Source organism: Pogoniulus pusillus, chromosome 25 (assembly GCF_015220805.1).
Source record: "Pogoniulus pusillus isolate bPogPus1 chromosome 25, bPogPus1.pri, whole genome shotgun sequence".
Taxonomy (NCBI): domain Eukaryota; kingdom Metazoa; phylum Chordata; class Aves; order Piciformes; family Lybiidae; genus Pogoniulus; species Pogoniulus pusillus.
The window spans coordinates 20,225,722-20,248,932 of NC_087288.1; the positions used below are offsets into that span (position 1 = coordinate 20,225,722).

The following is a 23,211-nucleotide window of genomic DNA, read 5'->3' on the forward strand; positions in this document are numbered from 1 at the left end:
TGCACCTCTTAGAGATAGAAGAAATGGCACCCTTCACCCCAAAGGTGTTGACGGCGAACCAAGGGCACCGAGTGGCCTGCACTGCCCCACGAGGCATACCCCCACCTCAGGTCTGGTGGGAGAGAAACCAGGAACGAGTTCCCACTACTGGCAGGGTGTACCAAGAGGCAGAGCAGCTCATTTTCACCAGCATCACCGAGACGGATGCAGGGACCTACACGTGCCATGCTGCCAACAAGGCTGGAGAAAAGAAACAGGAGCTGAACATCATTGTGGCGAGTAGGCAGCTTTCTGAGAAGGGCTGGGAGGAGACAGTGGGGCTACAGGAGGGGCAGTTGGGATGAGCTGGGCTGGGATGAGCTGAATTGGGATGTGCATCACCTCACTGATAGAGAGGCACATCTCATGGCTGGGCTGCAAGGCCACCTGGGTGGCTTCACACTGCCTGTCTGGGATGCCTTGGTGCTGGCCAGAGGGGCGGTGAGTAGCCCTGCATAACCCCTTGCCTCTGTGCCCAGCGGTGCCCAAGTGGGTGGAGATGCCCAAGGACAGCCAGCTGGAGGAGAGCAAGCCAGGATACCTACACTGCCTCAGCAAGGCTTCCCTGAAACCCACCGTCACCTGGTACCGCAATGGTGTCTCCATCTCTGAGGTGAGGCAATGGGGTGGGCCCTGCCACTCGTGGGTGCTTCTGCCAGGCACCTGCTTGGCTTATTCCTCTGCTGCTTCCCACGTTGCTCCTAGGTCCAGCATCACTGTCACTCCCACTCTGGCCATGTCCCTGTTACCATCTCCCTCCTACTGGTGTATGGGTGCACAACTGGCTTGTCTTTAGCCACTTGGCTGGCAGCCAGTCCTGTACCTGCGGGGCAGTGACAAGTTACTGCAGCTCGTTTCAGTGCTCCATGTGGGTGCAAGCAGGGCTGTGTCTATCCGAGGTGTGAGTGGGCTGGCGGAGCCCCAGGCGTGTCACCAGGCTGGTGACGGTGCCGTTTCTGTCCCTTCCCCCCCTGCGGGCAGGACTCGAGGTTTGAGATCTCTGCGAACGGGACGCTGCGCATCAACAACGTGGAGGTGTACGACGGGACCCTGTACAAGTGCGTCAGCAGCACGCCCGCGGGCAGCATCGAGGGATACGCGCGGGTGCACGTCCTGGGTACGCCGACCGGCGCCGCGCGTCCTCTCCTCCCGGCTTCCTCTTCTGCCTGGCAGGCTGTGGGCACGGATCCACGCCCCAGCTCTGGTGCCTGCTGCAGCTGCGGGGATCTGACAGCACATCTTTGTCCCTTCGCAGAGAATCTGAAGTTCACTCCACCGCCCCAACCGCTGCAGTGCATGGAGTTTGATAAGGAGGTGACAGTGTCCTGCTCAGCCACTGGCCGGGAAAAACCCACCATCCAGTGGACTAAAACGGGTGAGTGGGAGCTGGGTGTGATAGGCCTTATTTCTGATCTGGGGTCCCAGGAACTTTGTATTGGCTCACCTCCAACATGGGCAAGGCAGTGGTGCTGCAACTGCCTGGGAAGCCTACGTGGAGCACCTCCCCTATGGGGACAGACTGCAAGAGATGGGGCTGTTCAGGATGGAAAAGAGAAGAGTCTGGGGAGACCTTATAGCAGCCTTCCAGTACTGGAAGAGGGCCCAAAAGAAAGATGTGGAAGGACTATTTACAAGGGCTTGTAATGACAGGACGAGGGGTAGTGGCTTTACACTGGCAGAGGGGAGATTGAGACTGGATGTTAGGAGGAAGCTCTTTCCAGTGAGGGTGGTGAGACACTGGGACAGGTTGCCTGGGGATGTTGTGGATGGTCTCTCCCTGGAAGCATTCAAGGCCAGGTTGGACATGTCCTTGAGCAACCTGCTCTAGTGGGAGATGTCCCTGCCCGTGGCAGGGGGCTTGGAACTAAGTGTTCTTTAAGGTCCCTTCCAACCCAAACCATTCTCTACGGTTGTGTGTTTGATCCCTTCTTTTGCATCCTGCAGATGGGAGCAGCCTGCCATCCCATGTCAGCCACAATGCTGGCATCTTGTCCTTCCACAAGGTGAGCAGGAGCGACTCGGGGAACTACACCTGCATTGCCTCCAACAGCCCGCAAGGCGAGATCCGTGCCACCGTGCAGCTTGTGGTAGCAGGTGAGGGCCCTGCGGCAGGCAGAGGGGTGTCCTGCCTGGCTGACATCCCGCTGCCATCTCTCTGGCTGGACTCCGAGTCTGCCCCATGGCACTTGGGTGTCTCGGTTTGTCAGTGCTTTACATACAGCCCAAGAGGGCATGTGCTGGCCCTGCTACCCTGCGGGAGCTCAACACCATGCCCAGGAGCTGACTGTTCTTGTTGGGCTCTCTGCCTTCAGTTTACGTCACCTTCAAGCTAGAGCCAGAACCCATGACAGTGTACCAGGGGCACACAGCCATGTTCCAGTGCCAGGCAGAGGGAGACCCTGTGCCACACATCCAATGGAAAGGGAAGGACAAGCTCTTGGATCCCGGCAAGCTCCTGCCCAGGTACACAGCCTCCACTCCAAACTGCAGCATGGGACAGCATGATGCTCCCCAAACCTACCCAACGTGTGGGTGCTGGTGGGTCTTGGGTTCCCAGCCTGCGGGACACACAGTCAGTTGTTTCCATGTCCCAGAGCCTGGACTTTCCTGCCCCTAAGGTTATTCTTTCTGCTAAGCTGCAGTTGGGCAACAGCTATTTATTCTTGAGTACTGCACAGCTTGAGATTCATGACAACCCAGCTGGGCACCCCAGCTTAAGAGGGACAAAGACCTACTGGAGAGAGTCCAGTGCAGGGCCACTGGGATGCTGAGGGGCCTGGAACTTTTCCTATGAGGAAAGGCTGAGAAAGCTGGGGCTGTTTAGCCTGGAGAAGAAGAGGCTGAGTGGGGTTTTATTAATGCTTACAAATATCTGAGAGGTGGGTGTCAGAAAGATGGGGCCAGACTCTTCTCAGTGCTCCCCAGTGACAGGACAAGAGGTGATGAGCATAAACTTGAACGCAAGGAAGCTCCATCTAAACATGAGGAGGAACTTCAAGGGTAGCAGAACAGGCTGCCTGGAGAGGTGATGGTGTCTCTGACTCTGGAGACTTTCAAGGCCTGCCTGGACGTGTTCCTGTGTGATCTGCTTTAGGTGACCCTGCTCTGTCAGGGAGGTTGGACTCTGATCTTCAGAGGTCCCTTCCAACCCCTACCTTTCCTCGGTTCTGTGGTAACAGCACCTGGGGACGTAGGGCTGAGGCATCCTGGGGATGATGGGGCTGCAGGTGTCTCAAGCCTGCCTCTGCCCTCTGGTGCTTGCAAAGGGCTATGTGTGGTTGGCAGGATTCAGATCATGCCCAATGGCTCCCTGGTGATTTACGACGTGACCAGCGAGGACTCTGGGAAGTACACCTGCATCGCCGGCAACAGCTGCAACATCAAGCACCGCGAGGCCTTCCTGTACGTCGTAGGTAAGGGCACGGCACGCGGCCTCGCGGCGTCCCCACCAGCGCTGGGCTCTGCTTCTGGCCCTTGCTGCATGGCCTGCTGGGCACTCACGGAGACTCTCCAGACCTTCCTGCTTGCCTTCCTGCCTAGTCTGCCCTAGGTGATCCTGATCTGGCAGGGGGCTGGACTGGGTGATCCCCAGAGGTCCCTTCCAACTCCTGCCATCCTGTGATCTCCACTGGGATGCAGCACAGTGTGCCATGGGCTGTGCCCAGCGTTCTGTGGGTGGGTGAAGAGTGGGGAAGGAAGTGGATTTTCTCACTCTTAGCACATTCCTGGACAGGATCTGGGAAACCCCTCTGGACCCTTGTGGATTTAGTGCTCTCTGCCCCACAGACAAGCCAGCAGCCGAAGAGGATGAGGGACCAGGCAGCCACACACCCTACAAGATGATCCAGACCATTGGGCTTTCAGTAGGGGCAGCTGTTGCCTACATTATCATCGTGCTGGGGCTGATGTTCTACTGTAAGAAGCGGAGAAAAGCCAAGAGGCTGAAGAAGCACCCAGAGGGCGAGGAGCCTGAAATGGAGTGTCTGAACGGTGAGGCTGGCACTCCTTGGGGTGGAAACTTCACTTTGAGCCCCTTAGCCCTGAGCTAGAGGGGCTGTGAAGCAAGGAGCTCCCAGGAAACTCACCCTTACCCTAGGAGTTTCTTGGTCTTGTTTTTGGCTATAGCTGGTGGCAGAGATCTGCTGCCAGATGAGAAATCCTAGGTCAGGGCAATCCTCAACATCAATACAGGCTGGGGAATGATGAAATTGAGAGCAGTCCTGCAGAAGAGGACTTGGGGTATGGTGGATGAGAAGCTGGACATGAACCAGCAATGTGCACTTGCAGCCCAGAAGGCAAATGGCATCCTGGGCTGTATCAAAAGAAGCCTGGCTGGGAGACAGAGAAAGGTGATTCTGCCCTTCCATTCTGGTAAGGCCTTAACCTGGGGTACTGTGTCCACAAGAAGCAGATGGGCCTGCTGGAGCAGGTCCACAGGAGAGCCAGAAAGATGATCAGAGAGCTGGAGCTCCTCTCCTATGAGGACGGCAGGCTGAGAATTGGGGTTGTTCAGCCTGGAGAAGAGAAGGCTCCAAGGAGACCTTATAGCTGCATTTCAGTATCTGAAGTGGACCTACAGGAAGGCTGGGGAGGGACTGTTTAAAAGGGCCTGACGTGATAGGACAAGGGGCAGTGGTTTGAAACTGGAGCAGGGAAGATTTAGATTGGACATCAGGAAGTTCTTCACAATGAGTGTAGTGAAATCCTGGAGCAGGCTGCCCAGAGATGTGGTGGAGGGCCCATCCCTAAAGATATTCAAGGTCAAACTTGATGGGTGCCTGAGCAACTTGATCTAGTTAAAGATGTCCCTGGTCATGGCAGGGGAATTGGACAAGATGACCTTTGAGGGTCCCTTCGAACCCAGTGCATTCTGTGAAATAAGTGGGCTCATGTGAAACCTGCATCCCAGCCCTGCACATGGCCATCTCTGTCTGCTGAGCCCTGTGTTGATCCTCCTCTGCAGCCTTCATACACAGCATCACACACACCCGGTGCCAGGAGGAGCAGGGGGTCCCTGCTGCAATGTAACGAAGCAGTAGTGCTCTACTGGAGTGTTCAAATCCCAGTTCAGCAGCTCCTGGTGCTGGAGTGGAAGACTTTTCACTCAACAGCCTTCAACTCTTGCTGTCAGCTCGCCCTGTAGTCTTGAAAGCCCACATGAGTTTTGAGCACCTACAGCAACCTCCAAGAAGGATTTCCAGAGCATAAAATGGTATCTAGAAGCTCTCTCTTTGCTTTTCAAAGTTGTTAGCTGTGCTCTGGAGCACAGAGCTCTTCTCTGTCTGAGCACTTGTCTGAGTGCCTTCTCTGGTTGCACTATCACCTTTCTGAGATGGGGAGCCTGAGACCAGGAACAGTGTATCCAGAGTGACTCACCTGTGTTGTGTCCTGCTTCCAGCTGTGCCACAGGCTTCAGTTTCTTGTCCACAGAGCTTGCTCTGGAGAGACAGGGTCAGGGTGTTTTTCCTAGGCCTAATGTTGTACCTACCTCTGGCTGCACCTCCATTTCCCAGTGTCATGGAATCACAGATTTGCCTGGTTGGAAAAGACCAGCCATGACCTAATCTCTTCCTGTACACAGCTGCCCTCTGCAGCTGGCCACATCTGGCTTGTGCTTTTGATGCTAGCTGAGTCAGTGGCTTTGGCAAACAGCTGCCAGCAGCACGTTTTCCATGTTGGCAGCATATTGTACTACCCTGGTTCCTACTTTCTGTGTGTCCACTGGAGGATTTACCCTCCTGTCCTGTGGCAGCTGAGCTGCTTTCTAACAGCTGTTCCCATGAGACCCTGCAGACAGACTAAGCTGGGTATCTATTGTGCCTGACTCCTTCAGAGATCCAGGAGATTTCTGGGGCATTTTCATTGCCAAAAGCTGTTGGAGCTCTTTGTCCTGGTGTCATGCTTGGCCTTGCACCACTCATACCAGCCAGGATTTGTAAGTGGTGGGGTGCAGCTGAGTTTGCTGCCCTTACAGTTGCCTGCATCTCCTCTCCTGCGTCATGCAGATGTCATGCTTCCTCCTCTCGCTTCTCCAGCGTACAGCATATCTTGATCCTGGGGTTTGCTGTGACCTCCTGGCAAAACATCACTGCTGGCTTTGTCTCCTGTTGTTCCCCTTGCATTGGTACTTTGAATGGAGCTACAACTCCATAAGAGAAGTCTGGCTGTGGGGAACGTCCTGGGAGTAGGAATGAAGGAAGATCTCTGCAGCTTTGTGCTCTGCTGCTGCTGTCACTGTGAGCTCTTCCCTTGGACAAGTTGCAGGCAGCTCACCTGTGCCAAGAGGCTCTGGATATCAAGTCCTTTTACTTTGTTTATCCTTTTTGAGATGATCTCATATTTTGATTTTGGTCTTTCTTTATGATAGTCTTCTTTTTATTCTGGCAGAGTTTGCCTCTTCTCATCCCCTTCACTTGGAGTCGGTTTAGCTGTCAGGCGCATCCTCCCTGCTGCAAGCAGGCCCTGCTGCCCAGATGTCTGCACTCCTCTTTGGAGCTTTCACAGCCTTTGTGCAGAGCTGATTTGTGCTTGCTCTCAGCTGCAGTGGAGTCATTTCCTTCACCATAGTCTTTCAAGGTCCGGCTCATTTTCCTCCTTTTGATGTGGTCCTGCTGTAGCTGTGTGACTTGAAGTGCCTCGGCATCAAGTGACAAGTACCCCCTGGCTGGCTGATTTTTCCAGTGGCCTCAGAGGGGTTTAACCTTCCTATGGATTTGCAGTGGATGCTTCCTATGGATCCATGCACTCCTAACAGGTCCGTCACCTTCTGAGATCATGTCCCTGGTGTGCCATGTCTTCTGTGCCAAGGGTGTCTGCTCTTGGCGTCCCTCTGTGTGACTCTTCTGGTTTTTAGGGGTGAATACAGAAATAGCATTTGGAGAAGTTACCAGCTGTGGGCTCTGAGGGGAGCATTTGATTTCTGTGTTGGCATGTGGCTCTTGGTCTGGCATTGGAACAGGCTGCCCAGGGAAGTGGTGGAGTCACCATCCCTGGAGGCGTTCAAGAAGTGTGTGGATGTGGCACTGTGGGACATGGTTTAATGGCTGTGGTGGTCTTGGGTGGATGGTTGGACTGGGTGATCCTGGAGGTCTTTTCCAACTGAAACAATTCTATGACTCTTTCTCCAGGAGATACTTTGGTGTTGCAGGCAGTTGGGCAATGCAGGCAGCTCCTCTCTGCTTGGTTCTCTTCTGATCTGCTGTATGCTCAAACTCAGCTTCCTGATCATTTTTGGAGTCCTTTGGTTGCCAACTGTCTCGTCAGAGCTCTGTGAAACATGAAGATGTCTGCTTTCAGATGTGTCTGTCACTGCTGCCTGCTGGTGCCATCTCTCAGTGTCAGCATACTCCAAGTTCTGCAGGCTTTGGTCTTTTCTTGGCACGGCTGCAGTGGTTGTCTTGCGTTATCCTCTTGGCTTCAAGCTTCTTAGTCTTGAGACGCTATCAGTCACGAGTGCAGACAGTGCAGGGTCAAGCAGGCTTGCTACTAATTAGCTTAAAACCAGGGAGAGCAGAAGCAGCATCAAGCTTTGATTTGTAGGATAGGTACTGGTGTTTCACTATGGTCTCCTGCGAATGTTGCTCTGGCATGTGAGAGAGGACAGCTGTCAGTAGCCATAGAATCATAGAATCAACCAGGTTGGAAGAGACCTCCAAGATCATCCAGTCCATGATTCTTAAGGCAGCATATCTCAGTCTTCACACCTCCAAGCCAACAAGTGACAGAGCTGCTGTCTCTGTGTGCATGGTCAGAGCTGCTCAGGGTGGGCTGGAGCCTCTCTTGTACGCATGCCTGGAGAGCACATGCTGCCATACAGCACCTCTTGGTGGAGATTAGGGGCAGTGGGATTCCTGCTGGATGAGCAGCTAAGCTGGTGAGGGGCTTTGATCACAGGTCTTAAGAGGAGCAGCTGAGGGAACTGGGGTTGTTTAGTCTAGAGAAGAGGCTGACAGAAGACCTCATTGCCCTCTACAACTACCTGAAAGGAGGTTCGAGCGAGGTGGGGGGGTCTCTATCTCTCTGCCCATGCCTTTACATACAACTATCCCTATCCATACCTCTATCTGTATCCCTGTGCCTATCCCTGTCCCTGTCCCTATGCTTGTTTCTGTCCCATTCCTTAGCCCTGTCCCTGTCCTTATTCTATACCTCTTAGTAGTCCTAAGCCTAAGTCTTTCACTCTCTCTGTCTCTATCCCTGTACCTGTGCTTCCTGGACACCTGTCAAACAAATCTGTCTACAACTACCTCAAAGGAAGTTGGAGCCAGGATGGGGGTTGGTTTCTTCTGGCATGCAACAAGAGACAGGACAAGAGCAAACTGCCTCAGGTTGTGCCAGGAGAGGTTCAGGCTGGATATTAGGAACATCTTCTTCCCAGGAAGGGTTCTCAGGCATTGGAACAGGCTGCCCAGGGAGGTGGTGGAATCACCATCCCTGGAGGTATTTCAAGGACATGCGGATGTGGTGCTGAGGGCTGTGGCTTAGCAGTAGTGGTGGAATTGTGAGCTCCTGGTGAGCAGCTGGACTGGATGATCTCAAAGGTCACAGTTTTATGATCCTGCTTCAGACTGGGTCAAGTGTTACTTTTGTGATTCAGTCCTTTTGCATGGCCAGATGATTCATTAACGCCTTCTCCTGAGCTAGCTGGAGTGGGAGCACGCACAGTAACACAGCGTGATGCTGCACGTGCAGCAGCCACCTTAGCTTGGTGCTCTGCCCCACTTTACCTTCCCACTCCTGCCTTCAGCTTATGGAAAGTGCCTCTTCCTCGTGGTAAGCTTGATCCAAGCAGTAAATGTATTCACAGTCAAGGCTGGCTCTCGTTATGGCTTTCCCCTAACAGATGCCTGTAGGATTCTCTACTTTTTTAAGACAGTAATGCTTTGTCCCCTCTGGAATTGCCCAGGGAGGTTGTGGATGCCCTCTTCCTGGAGGTGTTCAAAGTCTTGAGCAGCCTGGTCTGGTGGAAGATGTCCCTGCCTGTGGCAGATGGGTTGGAAGCAGATGATGTCTAAAGTGCCTTCCTACCCAAACCATTCTGATTCTGTGGCTTGCCCTGTTCACTGGGCACTGTTTGTGCCTGGGAAATCTCTGATGGAGGTCCTGAGCAGAAAGCTCGCTGGAGGTGATCGCAAGGACAGTGCTTCCTAGCACTGCTTTAACCCAGATAGCAAAGGGAACTCCAGGCTGATTTGATCTGACAGGTTCAAGATTACCAAGGACACGAGCATTGCTGGCTTGCAGGAGGGTCAGACTGCAGCAGCCAAGGACTTGAGAGCACGTTGGGCATCAAGAGACCGCGTTACAGTGAGCAGGGTCCTTTCTGCTCTGCCTCTGTCTCCCACACCTGATCTGCTGCTCTCCTGCAGGATTTTTGTCAGCGGTAGTTTGGATGTAGCCACTCTGAGTGGCTCAGTGGCATGGGATGGAGAAGGCCAGATGAGGCTCGTTGGCTCTGAGGCCAAAGGTGTTGCTCAGTGTCTGATTTCAGGGGTGGCTGCAAGGCTGCTGGAGGTCAGATCAGATGTGAGCCCAGAGGAGGCAACTGTGAAGGCCACTCTGTTGCCCGAAATGCAGACATCAAGCTGGCTGCCTGGGAGTGTCCACCCCAGAAGGGACTGATGTTCTCCGCGTGGCCTGGCAGGATGCTGAAGCCGTTTGTGCTGCCCCGCAGGTGGTGCTGTGCTGCAGAACGGGCAGATGACAGCCGAGATCCAGGAAGAAGTGGCCTTGACCAACCTGGGCAGCAGCTCCGGGGCCAGCAAGCGGCACAGCACTGCGGACAAGATGCACTTTCCGCGCTCCAACCTGCAGACGATCACGACCCTGGGTATGCTGTGCCCCCCTGACCCCGCTGCAGCAGGGAGCCTGTGCCTGACAGCCCAGCTTGTCCTGGCTGGGACACTGGGTGCCGGGGTACAGAGCGCCCCGCAGCCACTGGCTGTGCAGTCCACACACGGCCCTCATGTCTTCCCATCTACCGCTCTACGCTTCCAGGCAGGGGGGAGTTTGGTGAAGTTTTCCTGGCTAAAGCAAAAGGTGCAGAGGATGGTGAGGGGGAAGCCCTGGTCCTGGTGAAGAGCCTGCAGACGCGGGACGAGCAGCTGCAGCTGGACTTCCGGCGAGAGGCAGAGATGTTTGGCAAGCTGAACCACTCCAACGTGGTGCGGCTGCTGGGGCTGTGCCGTGAGGCAGAGCCACACTACATGGTCCTGGAGTATGTGGACTTGGTAAGAGCCCTCTCAGCGGTGCCTGCAGAGAGGAGGAGGAGGGTCAGATGATGGGCATGAAGCCTGCAAGAGTAGCACAGTCCAGGCTGGCAACCCAGGGCAAGCAAGGTGTAGGGAGACCAGTGTGAGATAAGCACTGCTCCCAAAATGTGGAGGAGTCTCAGGGGGAATGAGACTCTCCTGTAAGACTGAAATGACTTCATCCTCTTCCATATCCTCCTAATTTCTGGTTTATGACCAGGACATAAACCAGGAGGCTGGACAAGATGGCCTTTGAGGATCTCTTCCAACTCAGTGCATTCTGTAGAACTGTTTTGGTTGGAAAAGACCTCTAAAATCAAGTCCAACCATCAGCCTAAGACCACCATGATTCTATGATTCAGCCGAGCTAGGCTGTGGGACTCTGTGCTATGGAGAGTGGCTGTGAATGCTAAGGGCTGCTATGGAGGGCTTGGAGTTCATGGCTGAGAAATCTTGGGGCATGAAAAAACTCTTGGAAACATCAGGCATGCTCACTCTGATCTCACCCATTTGAGGCCCAGAAGTGACCAGAAGGGCTGGTTTGCCCTACAGGCTTGCCTTGCAGGATCAGGAGAGCAGGGGGGGACTGTGGCCCAGGAGATGAAGATCTGAGGGCTTGCCACATCTGGGCATCACAGGGACTGATGTGGCTGGCAGCATGAAGAGGTGCTGCCTCTGAGCTTTGCTTTCTGTCTCCCAGGGGGACCTGAAGCAGTTCCTGAGGATCTCCAAGAGCAAAGATGAGTCTCTGAAGCCCCAGCCCCTCACAACCAAACATAAGGTGATAATGCAGCTTTGGAAGTGCCGTGGGGCTGAGGATCCTGCGTAGGGCAGCCAGTGCTGACATCTCTCTGGGGTCAGGTGTCTCTCTGCTCACAGGTGGCCCTGGGTATGGAGCACCTCTCCAATGGCAGGTTCGTGCACCGGGACTTGGCAGCCAGGAACTGCCTGGTCAGTGCCCAGCGGCAGGTCAAGGTCTCATCCCTGAGCCTCAGCAAGGATGTGTACAACAGGTCAGCTGGCAGCCTGGCAGGGGTCTGGGAGGGGATGGGATGGCACCAGTCTCACTGCCTGCCCGCCCTGCCTGCAGTGAGTACTACCACTTCCGCCAAGCCTGGATCCCACTGCGCTGGATGCCGCCTGAAGCTGTGCTGGAGGATGAGTTCTCCACTAAGTCAGACGTCTGGTCCTTTGGGGTGCTCATGTGGGAGGTCTTCATGCAGGGAGAGCTGCCTTACACCTCCATGGCAGACGATGAGGTCCTAGCAGGTATGTGGAGTGCCTCGTGCTGTCCCTAGCACTGCAGGCGCTTCCTCTTCGTGTGCTGGTGGCAGCCAGCCAGGCTGGGCGGAGCAGGTTAAGAGCCAACACTCTTCTGGGGGGTAGTTTCCCAACCCTCCACACTGGCTCGTGTCCTCCTTCTTCCCACGGTGCTGCTCTGGCTGGGGAGCTGTTCGAGCCCACGTGGAGAGATGCTGTCCTGGCACCCTGCGGAGAGGATCGCCCTCCTCCCAGCGGCCCTTTGGCCTCTGCTTTCTTGTCAGGTCTGCAGTCGGGAAAGACGAAGCTCCCGCAGCCCGAGGGTTGCCCTTCCCGCCTGGCCAAGCTGATGCAGCGCTGCTGGGCGCCCAGCCCTAAGGACCGCCCCTCCTTCAGCGAGCTTGCCGCCGCCCTCGGGGACAGCCCAGCTGACAGCAAAGCCTGAGCATCCCAACCCTTGCTGGGGAAGGATGCAGCGGGGTGGACAGGGAGGTCTTGTAGGTGCCTGGGGACTCCCTGGCAGTCCTGTGGGCCCCTTGCTAAGCCCAACCCCGATGCGCCAGCAAGCACCTCGGCACCAGCAGCTGCTGGACTCAAAGCACAAGCCAGTGTACCCCAGGCCCCCCCATCCCTCTCCTCCACAGGTCCCAAAAGACAGCCCATACTGCCTCTTGCTCTCTGCCTGCCCAGCCCTGCGCTCTTGGGCCGCTGCAGTGGATGAAGGGCAGCTCTCACCCACCTGGCAGGAGCTGGGCTCCAGCACCAAGCTCTCCGTCTCCACTCACCACATGCATATCGGACCCCTTCCCTCCTCTGTGCTAGGCATGCCTGCCTCCCCTGCACCCTGTGGGTACAGGCCAGCCAGCAAGAACACGAAGTGCCTGGCAGAGGAAGGAGCTCACCACCTGTTCCAACTACCCCGTGCCTTTTTTTGTACGATGACTCCGGGTAGCACCCCTCTCCCTCCTGTCCAAAGCGCTGCCTCTCCTCCCTACCATAGTATTTCTCTTACTGGAATGCAGCCTAGTGTGGGTTAGTTTGCTTGAGTGGAGGGTACTGCAGCCAAGAAGGGTTGGGTTTTGTTGAGTTTTTATATGTTGCTCTCAATAAAGAAGGCTTTTTTTTTAAACACATGGCTCCTGGGAACTGCTGGGGGCTCGTTCCTCAGGCGTCATCTCTCCTGTCCTGAATGCTTTTGCCCCCTTCCCAGCTGGATCCAAGATGCTGTTCCCAGCCTGTTGTGCCCTGAGGGAGCAATTTGCCTCAGCACTGATTGCCTCTCTGGGCAGTCGTGGGTGGCTCTTCAAGAGGGACATGTGTCTCAGGAGAGAGGTGTCCCTTTTGGACTCCCTGCAAGCAACCACTTGCAGACGTGTTGACAGCTTCCCCTCTGGTTTAGGTAGCCAGGGCAACTTTTGTCCTTTGTAATGGGGGCTGTGCTGCCAGCCCTGTGCCCTGGGGCAGCTTTGCAGCCAGCAAGTTGTGTTTTCACACAGCAGATTTCAGCTCTGCTTTCTCGGAGGACTGAGGAACGCGCAGGGTCAGCACTGGATGCTGGGAAGGCTCCTGCAGCCTTCTCTGTGCCAGTGTCCCAGGGCAGTGGCAGGGCTCTGACAGCCTCCTGGGGAGAGGAAAGGGCAGGCTACACAAGAAGCCTCAGTCACACAACCATAGAATGGGTTGGGTTGGAAAGGACCTTTAAGATCATCCAGCTCCAACCCCTCCACCAGAGGCAAGGACACCTTCCACTAGCCCAGGTTGCTCAAGGGCCTGTCCAACCTGGTCCTGAACTCCTCCAGGGAGGGGATGTCCACAGTCTCTCTGAACAACCTGTCCCAGTGCCTCACCAGCCTCACTGGAAAGAATGTCTCCCTAAGCTCCAGTCTAAATCTTCCCTCTTCCAGCCTCCGTCCATTCCCTCTCATTGTGTCTCTTCAAGCCCTTGTGAAAAGTCCTTCCCCAGCTTCCTTTTAGGCCTCCTTCAGGTACTGAAAGGCTGCTAGAAGGCTTCCCTAGAGCCTTTTCTAGCCCCCCCTCCCCCCCCAATGAACATGAGCCAAGCCAGCACAGGGGTAGGCCTTTTCCCTTGGAGCCAGACTGGGACACTCCATCTGGCCAAGCTGCAGAGCAGCAGTTTTGGTTGCTGTACGCCAGCAGTGCTGGTGCTCTATGGCCCTGGGTGTCAGGGTGTAGAAGAAAGAACTGAGCTCTTCCAGGAGGCCTACTGAGGCTGGACTTGAAACAGTGGGCACAGGCTGCACAAGGGAAATCCATACTAGATATTAGGGGGAAATGCTCCCCACCACCAAGGGGAAGCAGAGATGCCCAATCTCGGACCAAATAAGCCCTGCAAACCCAGCCTAGTTGGCTCTGTGTTAAGCTAGGATGAACCAGAAATGTCCAGGATCATCATCTCACTTCTGCCACCCAGAGAGGCTATGGAGATGCTAGAGGGTGACAAGGGCTCATTTTTGGAATGTGCTGGCTGGCTCTGAGCTCAGATTTGGTTCCAGGCTTGGGAACAGGGTCAGCCAGGCCTATCTGGGTGCCAGCAAGTTTGCTACCTGTAGAGCAATCAACATGGTCCCTTTCCCAACACTTGTGATGTGTCTTACAGCTCTGAGCCTTGGCCTGCTGGCAGACACAGCTGTGGCTGGCTGTTGGGCTCCTCTCTCCTCGCAGGACCTGCAGCTCTGTCCTACAGTGTTTGCTTTGGCAGCAGCTTACCAACAGCCTGAATTTTGCTTCTTCCACAACTGCTGCATCTGGCCTGGGGCAGTGGAATTATGGACCCTGGGCAGAGCTGTTATGGACAGAGGTCTCTGAGGCACCTTCTCCTGCCCTCCCAGCCCTATGTCCCTCTTGTCACTCCTAGTCCTTCCCCAGGGTGCACACAGCCCTTTTGAAACATCCAAGGGTCGAAGCACTGCTGCATGCTTGTTCTCCAGCTTGCAAGTGGCATCTCACATGTGCTTGCTGTTGCTTTGTGCCCTTTTGCTCCATCTCTCCCATCCATCCTGTTCCTGCTGCCTCGTGGCTGCACACCGTGGGGTGGATTCCTGCAACCAAGTCACTAATAAATGTGTCTTGTCTTGCCTGTGGATCCCTGTGCTGGTCTTTACTGCTAGAGCCTATCTTAATGAGTGGGTTGGGTTGGAAGGGACCTTAAAGATCTCAACCCCCTGCCATGGGCAGGGACACCTTCCACTAGATGGGGTTGCTCAAGGCCCTGTCCAACCTGGCCGTGAGCACTGCCAGTGAGGGGGCATCCACAGCTTCCCTGGGCAACCTGTGCCAGTGTCTCACCACCCTCACTGCAAAGAATTTCTTCCCAATCTCCAGTCTAAATCTCTCCTCTTCCAGCTTCATTCCATTTCCCCTCATCCTGTCATTACAAGCCCTTGAGAAAAGTCTCTTCCCATCTTTCTTGCAGGCTCCCTTCAGGTACTGGAAGGCTTCTGTGAGGTCTCCCTGGAGCCTTCTCCAGGTTGAACAGCCCCAACTCTTGCAGTCTGTCCCCACAGAGGAGGTGCTCCAACCCTCTATCGTCTTCATAACCTCCTCTGGACCCACTCCAACAGTTCAGTGTCCTTTTATTGAGGGCCCCAGAACTGGACACAGTACTCCAGTTGTGGTCTCACTAGAGCAGAGTGGAAGGGCAGAATCATAGAATCATAGAATCACAGAATCAGGCAGGTTGGAAGAGACCTCCAAGCTCACCCAGTCCAACCTAGCACCCAGCCCTAGCCAGTCAACCAGACCATGGCACTAAGTGCCTCAGCCAGGCTTTGCTTCAACACCTCCAGGGACAGTGACTCCACCACCATCCTGGGCAGCCCATTCCAATGCCAATCACTCTCTCTGACAACAACTTCCTCCTCACATCCAGCCTAGACCTGCCCTGGCACAACTTGAGGCTGTGTCCCCTTCTTCTGTTGCTGCTTACCTGGCAGAAGAGCCCAACCCCACCTGGCTACAGCCTCCCTGCAGGGAGTTGCAGACAGCAATGAGCTCTGCCCTGAGCCTCCTCTTCTGCAGGCTGCACACCCCCAGCTCCCTCAGCCTCTCCTCACAGGGTTTGTGTTCCAGGCCCCTCCCCAGCCTTGCTGCCCTTCTCTGGACACCTTCCAGCACCTCAACATCTCTCTTGAATTGAGTAGCCCAGAACTGGACTCAGCACTCAAAGTGTGGCCTGAGCAGTGCTGAGCACAGGTTCAGAATCACCTCCCTTGTCCTGCTGGCCACACTGCTCCTGAGCCAGCCCAGGATGCCATTGGCTCTCTTGACCACCTGGGCACACTGCTGCCTCAGCTTCAGCTACTCTCTACCAGTATCTCCAGGTCCCTTTCTTGCTGGCTGCTCTCAGCCACTCTGCCCCAGCCTGTAGTGCTGCTTGGGGTTGTTGTGGCCAAAGTGCAGAACCCTGCACTTGGTCTTGTTAAATCTCATCCCATTGTCAAGAGCCCTCCTTGATGGTCTCTCCCAATACACAGATACATGCACGAAGATGGCAGAGCAACATTGCCCCTCCAGAAATCCTTGGCATCTCTGTTCTCTAGCTGTGACACCACAAAGATCCTGCTTGGCTAGGCCACCACAAGTGATGGTGCCTGGCTCCAACTCCAGCTCATCCAGGAGCATTTGGAGTGAGCACAGCAGTAGCCCTGCTACTCTGCTTATCATGTCCAACATGGGGCAGCCAGGTGGGAGCAGAAGGGATCATTCACTGTGCCAAACATGCAAAAGTGCAGAACCCTGCACTTGGCCTTGTTCAATCTGATCCCATTGGCCTCTGCCCACCCATCCAGCCTGGCCAGGTCCCTCTGCAGGGCTCTCCTACCCTCCAACAGCTCCACACCTGCTCCTAGCTTGGTGTCATCTGCAAACTTACTGATGCTGGACTCAATCCCCTCGTCCAGGTCATCAATAAAGATATTGAACAGGACTGGGCCCAGATCTGATCCTTGGGTCACACCACTGGTGACAGCTGCCAGCTGGATGTGGCACCATTCAGCACCATCCTCTGGGCTCTGCCATCCAGCCAGTTCCTGACCCAGCACAGAGTGAATCTGTCCAAGCCATGAGCTGCCAGCTTGGCCAGGAGCTTCTTGTGGCAGACAGTGTCAAAGGCTTTGCTGCAGTCCAGGCAGACTCCATCCACAGCCTGCCCCACACTCACCAGGCAGGAACCTGATCATAAAAGGAGATCAGGTTGGTGAGGCAGGACCTGCCCTTCCTAAACCCATGCTGGCTGGGCCTGATCCCTTGGCTATCCTGTAGGTGCTGTGTGATGGCACCCAAGATGACCTGTTCCATGACCTTGCCTGGCGCTGAGGTCAGGCTCACAGGTCTGTAGTTTTCTGGCTCCTCCTTACAACCCTTCTTGTGGATGGGATCACATTGGCAGCTTCCAGTCTGTGAGGACCTCTCCAGTGAGCCAGGACTGCTGATAACTGATGAGAGTGGCTTGGCCAGCTCAGCTGCCAGCTCTCTCAGCACCCTAGGGTGGATCCCATCCGGTCCCATGGACTTGTGAGGACCCAAATGACACAGCAGGTCCCTTACTGCTTCCTCATGGATTAGAGGGGGACTGTACTGGTCCCTGACTCCATCCACCACTTCAGGAGTCCAGCTGTGCTGGAGACAACCTGTCCCACTAGTGAAGATTGAGGCAAAGAAGGTGTTAAGCACCCCTACCTTTTCCTCATCCTTTGAATCACCTTCCTCATCCTGCTGGTCACACTTGTTTTGCTGCAGCTCAGCACGCAGCTTCCTTCTGGGCTGCCAGTGCACATTGCCTGCTCATGTTGAGTTTTTCATCAACTGACACCCCCAAGTCCTTCTCCAAACTACTCTCAAGCCACTCCTTGCCCAGCCTGTACTAGTGTATGGGATTGCCCCAACACAAGTGAAGAACATTGCACTTGGCCTTCTTGAACTTCATGATGCTCACTTGGGACCACCTTTTGGTCCAGAAAAGCTCCAGGCTGGTTCTACACCTGCTTCACAGAATCATGGCATTGTTTTGGTTGGAAAAGACCTCTTAAGTTCATGAAGTCCAACCATCAACCTAAGACCACCATGGCCATTAAACCACGTCCCAGACTGCCATCTCTACATGGTTTTTTGAGCAGCTCCAGGTGCAGTGACTCCAGCACTTCTGTGGATAGATGATATCAGAGCCTGTCACTGACTCCTCCTAGCCAGACTAGCATCTTACACTGCAGCATCTCACCTCCTCTATGCTGGTTATTGGTGCTTTTCATTTGAGGCTGTCATGGAGCTGAGAGGCCGGTAAGGGCAGCTGTGCAGCATCAGTTGATAGGCCAGTGAATGACTTTGGGTCTCTGCTCCCAGGTGAAGGCCATTTGCATATTTGGCACAGTGAATGATCCCTTCTGCTCCCACCTGGCTGCCCCATGTTGGACATGATAAGCAGAGTAGCAGGGCTACTGCTGTGCTCACTCCAAATGCTCCTGGATGAGCTGGAGTTGGAGCCAGGCACCATCACTTGTGGTGGCCTAGCCAAGCAGGATCTTTGTGGTGTCACAGCTAGAGAACAGAGATGCCAAGGATTTCTGGAGGGGCAATGTTGCTCTGCCATCTTCGTGCATGTATCTGTGTATTGGGAGAGACCATCAAGGAGGGCTCTTGACAATGGGATGAGATTTAACAAGGCCAAGTGCAGGGTTCTGCACTTTGGCCACAACAACCCCAAGCAGCACTACAGGCTGGGGCAGAGTGGCTGAGAGCAGCCAGCAAGAAAGGGACCTGGAGATACTGGTAGAGAGTAGCTGAAGCTGAGGCAGCAGTGTGCCCAGGTGGTCAAGAGAGCCAATGGCATCCTGGGCTGGCTCAGGAGCAGTGTGGCCAGTAGGACAAGGGAGGTGATTCTGAACCTGTGCTCAGCACTGCTCAGGCCACACCTTGAGTGCTGAGTCCAGTTCTGGGCTACTCAGTTCAAGAGAGATGTTGAGGTGCTGGAAGGTGTCCAGAGAAGGGCAGCAAGGCTGGTAAGGGGCCTGGAGCACAGCCCTGTGAGGAGAGGCTGAGGGAGCTGGGGGTGTGCAGCCTGCAGAAGAGGAGGCTCAGGGCAGAGCTCACTGCTGTCTACAACTCCCTGAAGGGAGGCTGTAGCCAGGTGGGATTGGTCTCTGCTGCCAGGCAAGCAGCAACAGAAGAAGGGGACACAGCCTCAAGTTGTGCCAGGGCAGGTCTAGGCTGGATGTGAGGAGGAAGTTGTTGTCAGAGAGAGTGATTGGCATTGGAATGGGCTGCCCAGGGAGGTGGTGGAGTCACTGTCCCTGGAGGTGTTGAAGCCAAGCCTGGCTGAGGCACTTAGTGCCATGGTCTGGTTGACTGGCTAGGGCTGGGTGCTAGGTTGGACTGGATGAGCTTGGAGGTCTCTTCCAACCTGGTTGCTTCTATGATTCTATGATCATGAGCTGGTTCTGTCAGAAGTGTCAGTTTTATTGCAATACATCGTGGGGGCTCTTGTGCATCTTTACCACGCAGTTGAGACTTGGTGACTAAGAGAAGAACCCAAATGGAAATGCACTAAAGCGAAGACAAACTCCAGACCCAAAGGGTGCAGCAAGATGGGGGTTGGGATTGTGTATTTTTAGGAGTGATGTCATGAAAAAGTTCTGTATCTTTGGGGATGGGACAGATGTTGGCCAAACTAATTGGAAACAGCAAGCTGAGTAAGTATAGTCCTAGGTAAATGCAATGGAGGGGAGCAGGAAATCAGAGCCCTTGCAGGAGAATGAGAGCACTTGGGTGGTCTGACAGAGGTAGGATCCAATTGCTTAAGCCCAAATCCAAAGAACATTAAAAAAACCCAAACCAATCAACCAACCAAAATAAAAGCAACCAACAAACAAAACAAACCCAAACAAAACAAATTACCTCCCCCCAACAAACCTAAAAACCAGCTTGGGAAAGGAGATATCTAGGGTCAGAAAGAAGAGCATGGCTCCATCAGGGCAAAGGCCACCACCTGGACCAGAACCAGTTACTGAACAGCACAAGAAGACAGCAGTCAGGTAAGCACAGTCCCAGGTAACAAAGCACAAGGACACCTAAAATAGGTGTTTCCAGCAGCTCTTGATGGTTTCTTCTGTCTGAAAGTTATCTGAGCTCCCTTTAAAGCTATGCATGCGTTGAGCAACTCAAGGCAATCAGTGCACAAATGCCACTGCTCAGCTTGAGGAAGCACTTTTTGGGTTGCTCTGGTTTAATCTGTCACCCTGGAGCTCATATGCAACAGTGTCAAACACCTGTGGGGGAACTAATGGGTCTTAGTTGTCAGAAGCAACCTCACTTGGCACCTCCTATCCACTTGAGCTGCATTTAGCCTCAAAGCTGGGTCTTCAGTTTTGATTTGACCAATCTTGTAGGTGCTTTTCTTCTTATCTCCAGCTCTGTCTTCTAGGCACTTGTTGTAGACTTATTATCCAATCCTTACTCTGGCCACATCTCCTGGCTGGGTGGATACTGGACTTGGCTCATCGCTTGCTCTGTGGATGGACCTTGTTACCAATGCCCACCTCTGCTCTGCTCAGGTACTGTGGGACCATACTTGTTACTCAGGGCATGGCTCATCCTTAGATACTGCCTAATCATCCCTCATGCAGCAGCCACACTATCATGTATGAAGGGCAAAAGCACCCTTGGGACATACTGAGTTGCTGAAGCATCTCCAGTGAAGGGCAGAGAAGCTGGTGAGGGGTCTGGAGAACAGGTCTGGTGAGGAGCAGCTGAGGGAACTGCGGTGCTTTGGTCTGGAGAAGAGGAGGCTGAAGGGGGAGCTCATTGCTCTCTACAACCACTTCAGAGGAGGCTGGAGTGAAGTGGATGCTGGTCTCCTCCCAACTAACTGGCAATAGAATGGGAGCAAATGGCCTCAAGCTGTGACAGAGAAGGTTTAGGGTGGAGGTTAGTAAAAAATTCTTTCCTGCAAGAGTGTTCAAGCGTTGGAACAGGCTGCTCTGGATGTTAAAACAACAGAGCTACCTGCAGTCAGCAGCAGTCAACAGAGCAGCTGAGGTATTCGTGGTGAGACGAGTGAAGGGATGGAAACCACGACAAGAGGAGCGCTGAATGCAGAGGGTGTTTAGGAGCTTCCCTAGTGGAAACGTGGATGAAGAGCCGAAAAGTTGGAGAAAGGGCTTGCTGCAGTGTCCTACGGGAGGACTGCCAGGGGAACATGGAGGGCCAGGGTGATGCTGGGGGCAGCTGGCAGCAGGGCACGAGTTGGAGTGGAGCTGGCACGGGCAGAGCATTGTCTGGTGGGAATCACACAGTCGCTGGGGCTGGAAAAGACCTCTGAAGTCATCGAGTCCAGACGTGGCCATTAAGCCACATCCACACATTTCTTGAACACCTTCAGGGACAGTGACTCCACCACCTGCCTGGGAAGCCTGTTCCAGTGCCTGACCACTCTTGCAGGACAGAAATGCTTCCTAATACTCAAACTAAATCTCCCTTGGCAAGATTTTGGGCTATTTCCTCTCATTCTGCCACCTGATACTAGGGAGAAGAAATCACCTCCATCCCTCACCCCAACCTTCATTCAGGTAGTTGTGGAGAGCAGGAAGGTCTCCTCTAAGCCTTGTCTTCTCCAGGCTAAACAACCCCAGTTCCCTCAGCTGCTCCTCACCACACCTGTTCTCCAGACCCTTCAGCAGCTTTGTTGCCCTTCTCTGGACATGCTCCAGCTCCTCAGTGTCTGTCCTGTAGTGAGGGGCCCCAAACTGAACCCAGTGTCCTCGGGAGTAAGCATGTCAAAAGTTATTACTACATGGTGCCCAGGCCTGTGTAAGAAGAGGGTTACAAGCATGAATTTTAAGACTTGAGGGGGGTGTAATTGAGAACAGCCTTGAAAGTGAAATGTGGTACTGTCAAAAACATGCCTTAAGCTTCTTTCAACTGCTACTGGGTGCTGGGTTTGTTTGGAATGCCCAGTGCTGCTGATAACTTGTGTCCTGTGGGTGACAGTGCCTTGGGGACATGGCTCTACAGTGCACATCTTGGTGTGAGACCTTAGCAACCTACTAAGCTCAGAGGCAGGCTGATACTCTGGTCCCATTCAGAGCACAGATGGCACAAACATCTTGGAATACATGTTCAAGAAGAGGCTAGAGAGGGAGAGGATGACAGTAGAAAGGTTGAACCAGCCCTAAGAGAGCCAGTGCTCATCTCTTGCCTGTGCAGACTCTCCTGCAGCCTAGGAAGCAAAAGGATTTTCTGATGCCCTGCCACCAAAAGGCCCAGGGGCAGAGAGAAGGAAGGGGCACGTAGCAGCCCCATAGACAAGAGATAGCCCAGGCCTGGTGCTTACAGTGGTGGCATGCTCGTGCTGAGCAGGCAGGCTGGCCTGGCTCTGGCTGTCTCATCTATGTGCCAGCTGCTCTCAGCCTAACTGGTGCCTCCGGCCATGCCAGAGAGCTCTGCTGGCCCTTCCGCAGCCTGGCTTGAGACAGTAAGGTCTTTATCTCACCTGTGCCAGGTATCATTTGCACTCTGCTGAAAGCCAGGGTGGTCAGGGCATGTGATGGGAGGCATGTGAGCCCCAGCAGCCCTGCTGGGAGCTATAAATGGCATGTGTGCTCATTGGAGGAGCATGGCTGGCAGGGAGGAGGGGGAGGCAGTGGCGGCCAAGGGGGTGTTTGGTTTTGCACTTACTCCCTTGCTGTGTAGGAGGCTGGCTCTAGAGTGGGAGACAGCTGTGAGGGCTGGTGGCAAGCGTGCGTGTCCTCTGAGTGATGAGGCAGATATGGAACGGGCTTGTGCAGGCTGCTGACTGCTCCGGGGGGGCCCAATGGGTCCGTGGCAGGGCTGGTGCTGGCAGTGGCGAGGTCCTGCCCTGAGTTGGAGCTGCTGTTTGTAGACAGCGTGTAGGAGAGCCTTTTCTCGGCCGAGGCCCGTTAAAGAGACCTTTTATCTTCTGGCCAGCGGTCATCTCGTAGTCGGGTAATGGGCATTTGGTTGCATCTGTGCCGTCCTGTGCCCTGCACACCCTTCAGCAGCCCTCTGGCCCCCAGCCCTCTGCGGCCCCTCCTCCTGACCCTGGCCAGACCCCACGGCTACCAGAGACAAGTGGTCAGCACGTCGGCCCCGCAGTGGGAACAGCTGGGCAGGGGGGCCTGAAGCTACACCTGGTGGCACAGCGAAGGGGCGGGCAGGATGGCGGCGCTGGCGCCGAGCTCCTCCCGCCTGCATCCCGAGGCCGGCGCCGGGGACACGGCGGGACGCCTCAGCCAGGCGGTGTGCCCCTTAGAAAGACAAGCGTGTCCGAAGCCGGCGGCAGGAACGGGAGAGGCGGCGGCTGAAAGCCCCCAGCCCCGTTTCTCGGGCGCTGTAACAGGACCCCAGCGCCCTGAAGCCGCTGGGACCGAGCCGCGCAGCTGGGGGCGCGGCGCCTTTAAGGGCCTCCCCGCGCGCCCCAGCCGCGGCGTGACGCCAGCGCCGTCCCGGCGTATGCAAAACAAGCGCCGGCACCGGCCAATGGGCGCCGGCGCTCGGCGGCAGCCAGCCAATGGGGAGGCGGCTGGCGGCGGGGCGCCGGCTCGCCCCATATAAGGAGCTCCCTGGCCATAAAAGGCAACATTGTATCGCTTTATATGGGGGCGGCGCGGCGCGGCGGGGGCGGCGGCGGAGC

At 55.0% G+C, this 23,211-nt stretch overlaps 1 protein-coding gene across 1 annotated transcript in view; it reads left to right on the forward strand.

Moving 5' to 3' along the window:
- The window catches only part of PTK7 (protein tyrosine kinase 7 (inactive)), a 45,561-nt gene extending 32,883 nt beyond the window's left edge, over positions 1-12,678 (forward strand). The window contains exons 7-20 of the mRNA XM_064164058.1: positions 13-279; positions 519-652; positions 1,021-1,156; positions 1,295-1,414; positions 1,984-2,133; positions 2,352-2,502; positions 3,325-3,452; positions 3,826-4,029; positions 9,713-9,868; positions 10,036-10,268; positions 10,990-11,070; positions 11,151-11,302; positions 11,380-11,558; positions 11,834-12,678. Of these exons, the coding sequence (XP_064020128.1) occupies positions 13-279; positions 519-652; positions 1,021-1,156; positions 1,295-1,414; positions 1,984-2,133; positions 2,352-2,502; positions 3,325-3,452; positions 3,826-4,029; positions 9,713-9,868; positions 10,036-10,268; positions 10,990-11,070; positions 11,151-11,302; positions 11,380-11,558; positions 11,834-11,994 (2,252 nt within the window). The 3' untranslated portion in view covers positions 11,995-12,678. The remainder of the gene's footprint in view (positions 1-12; positions 280-518; positions 653-1,020; positions 1,157-1,294; positions 1,415-1,983; positions 2,134-2,351; positions 2,503-3,324; positions 3,453-3,825; positions 4,030-9,712; positions 9,869-10,035; positions 10,269-10,989; positions 11,071-11,150; positions 11,303-11,379; positions 11,559-11,833) is intronic.
- The last annotated feature ends 10,533 nt before the right edge of the window (positions 12,679-23,211 follow it).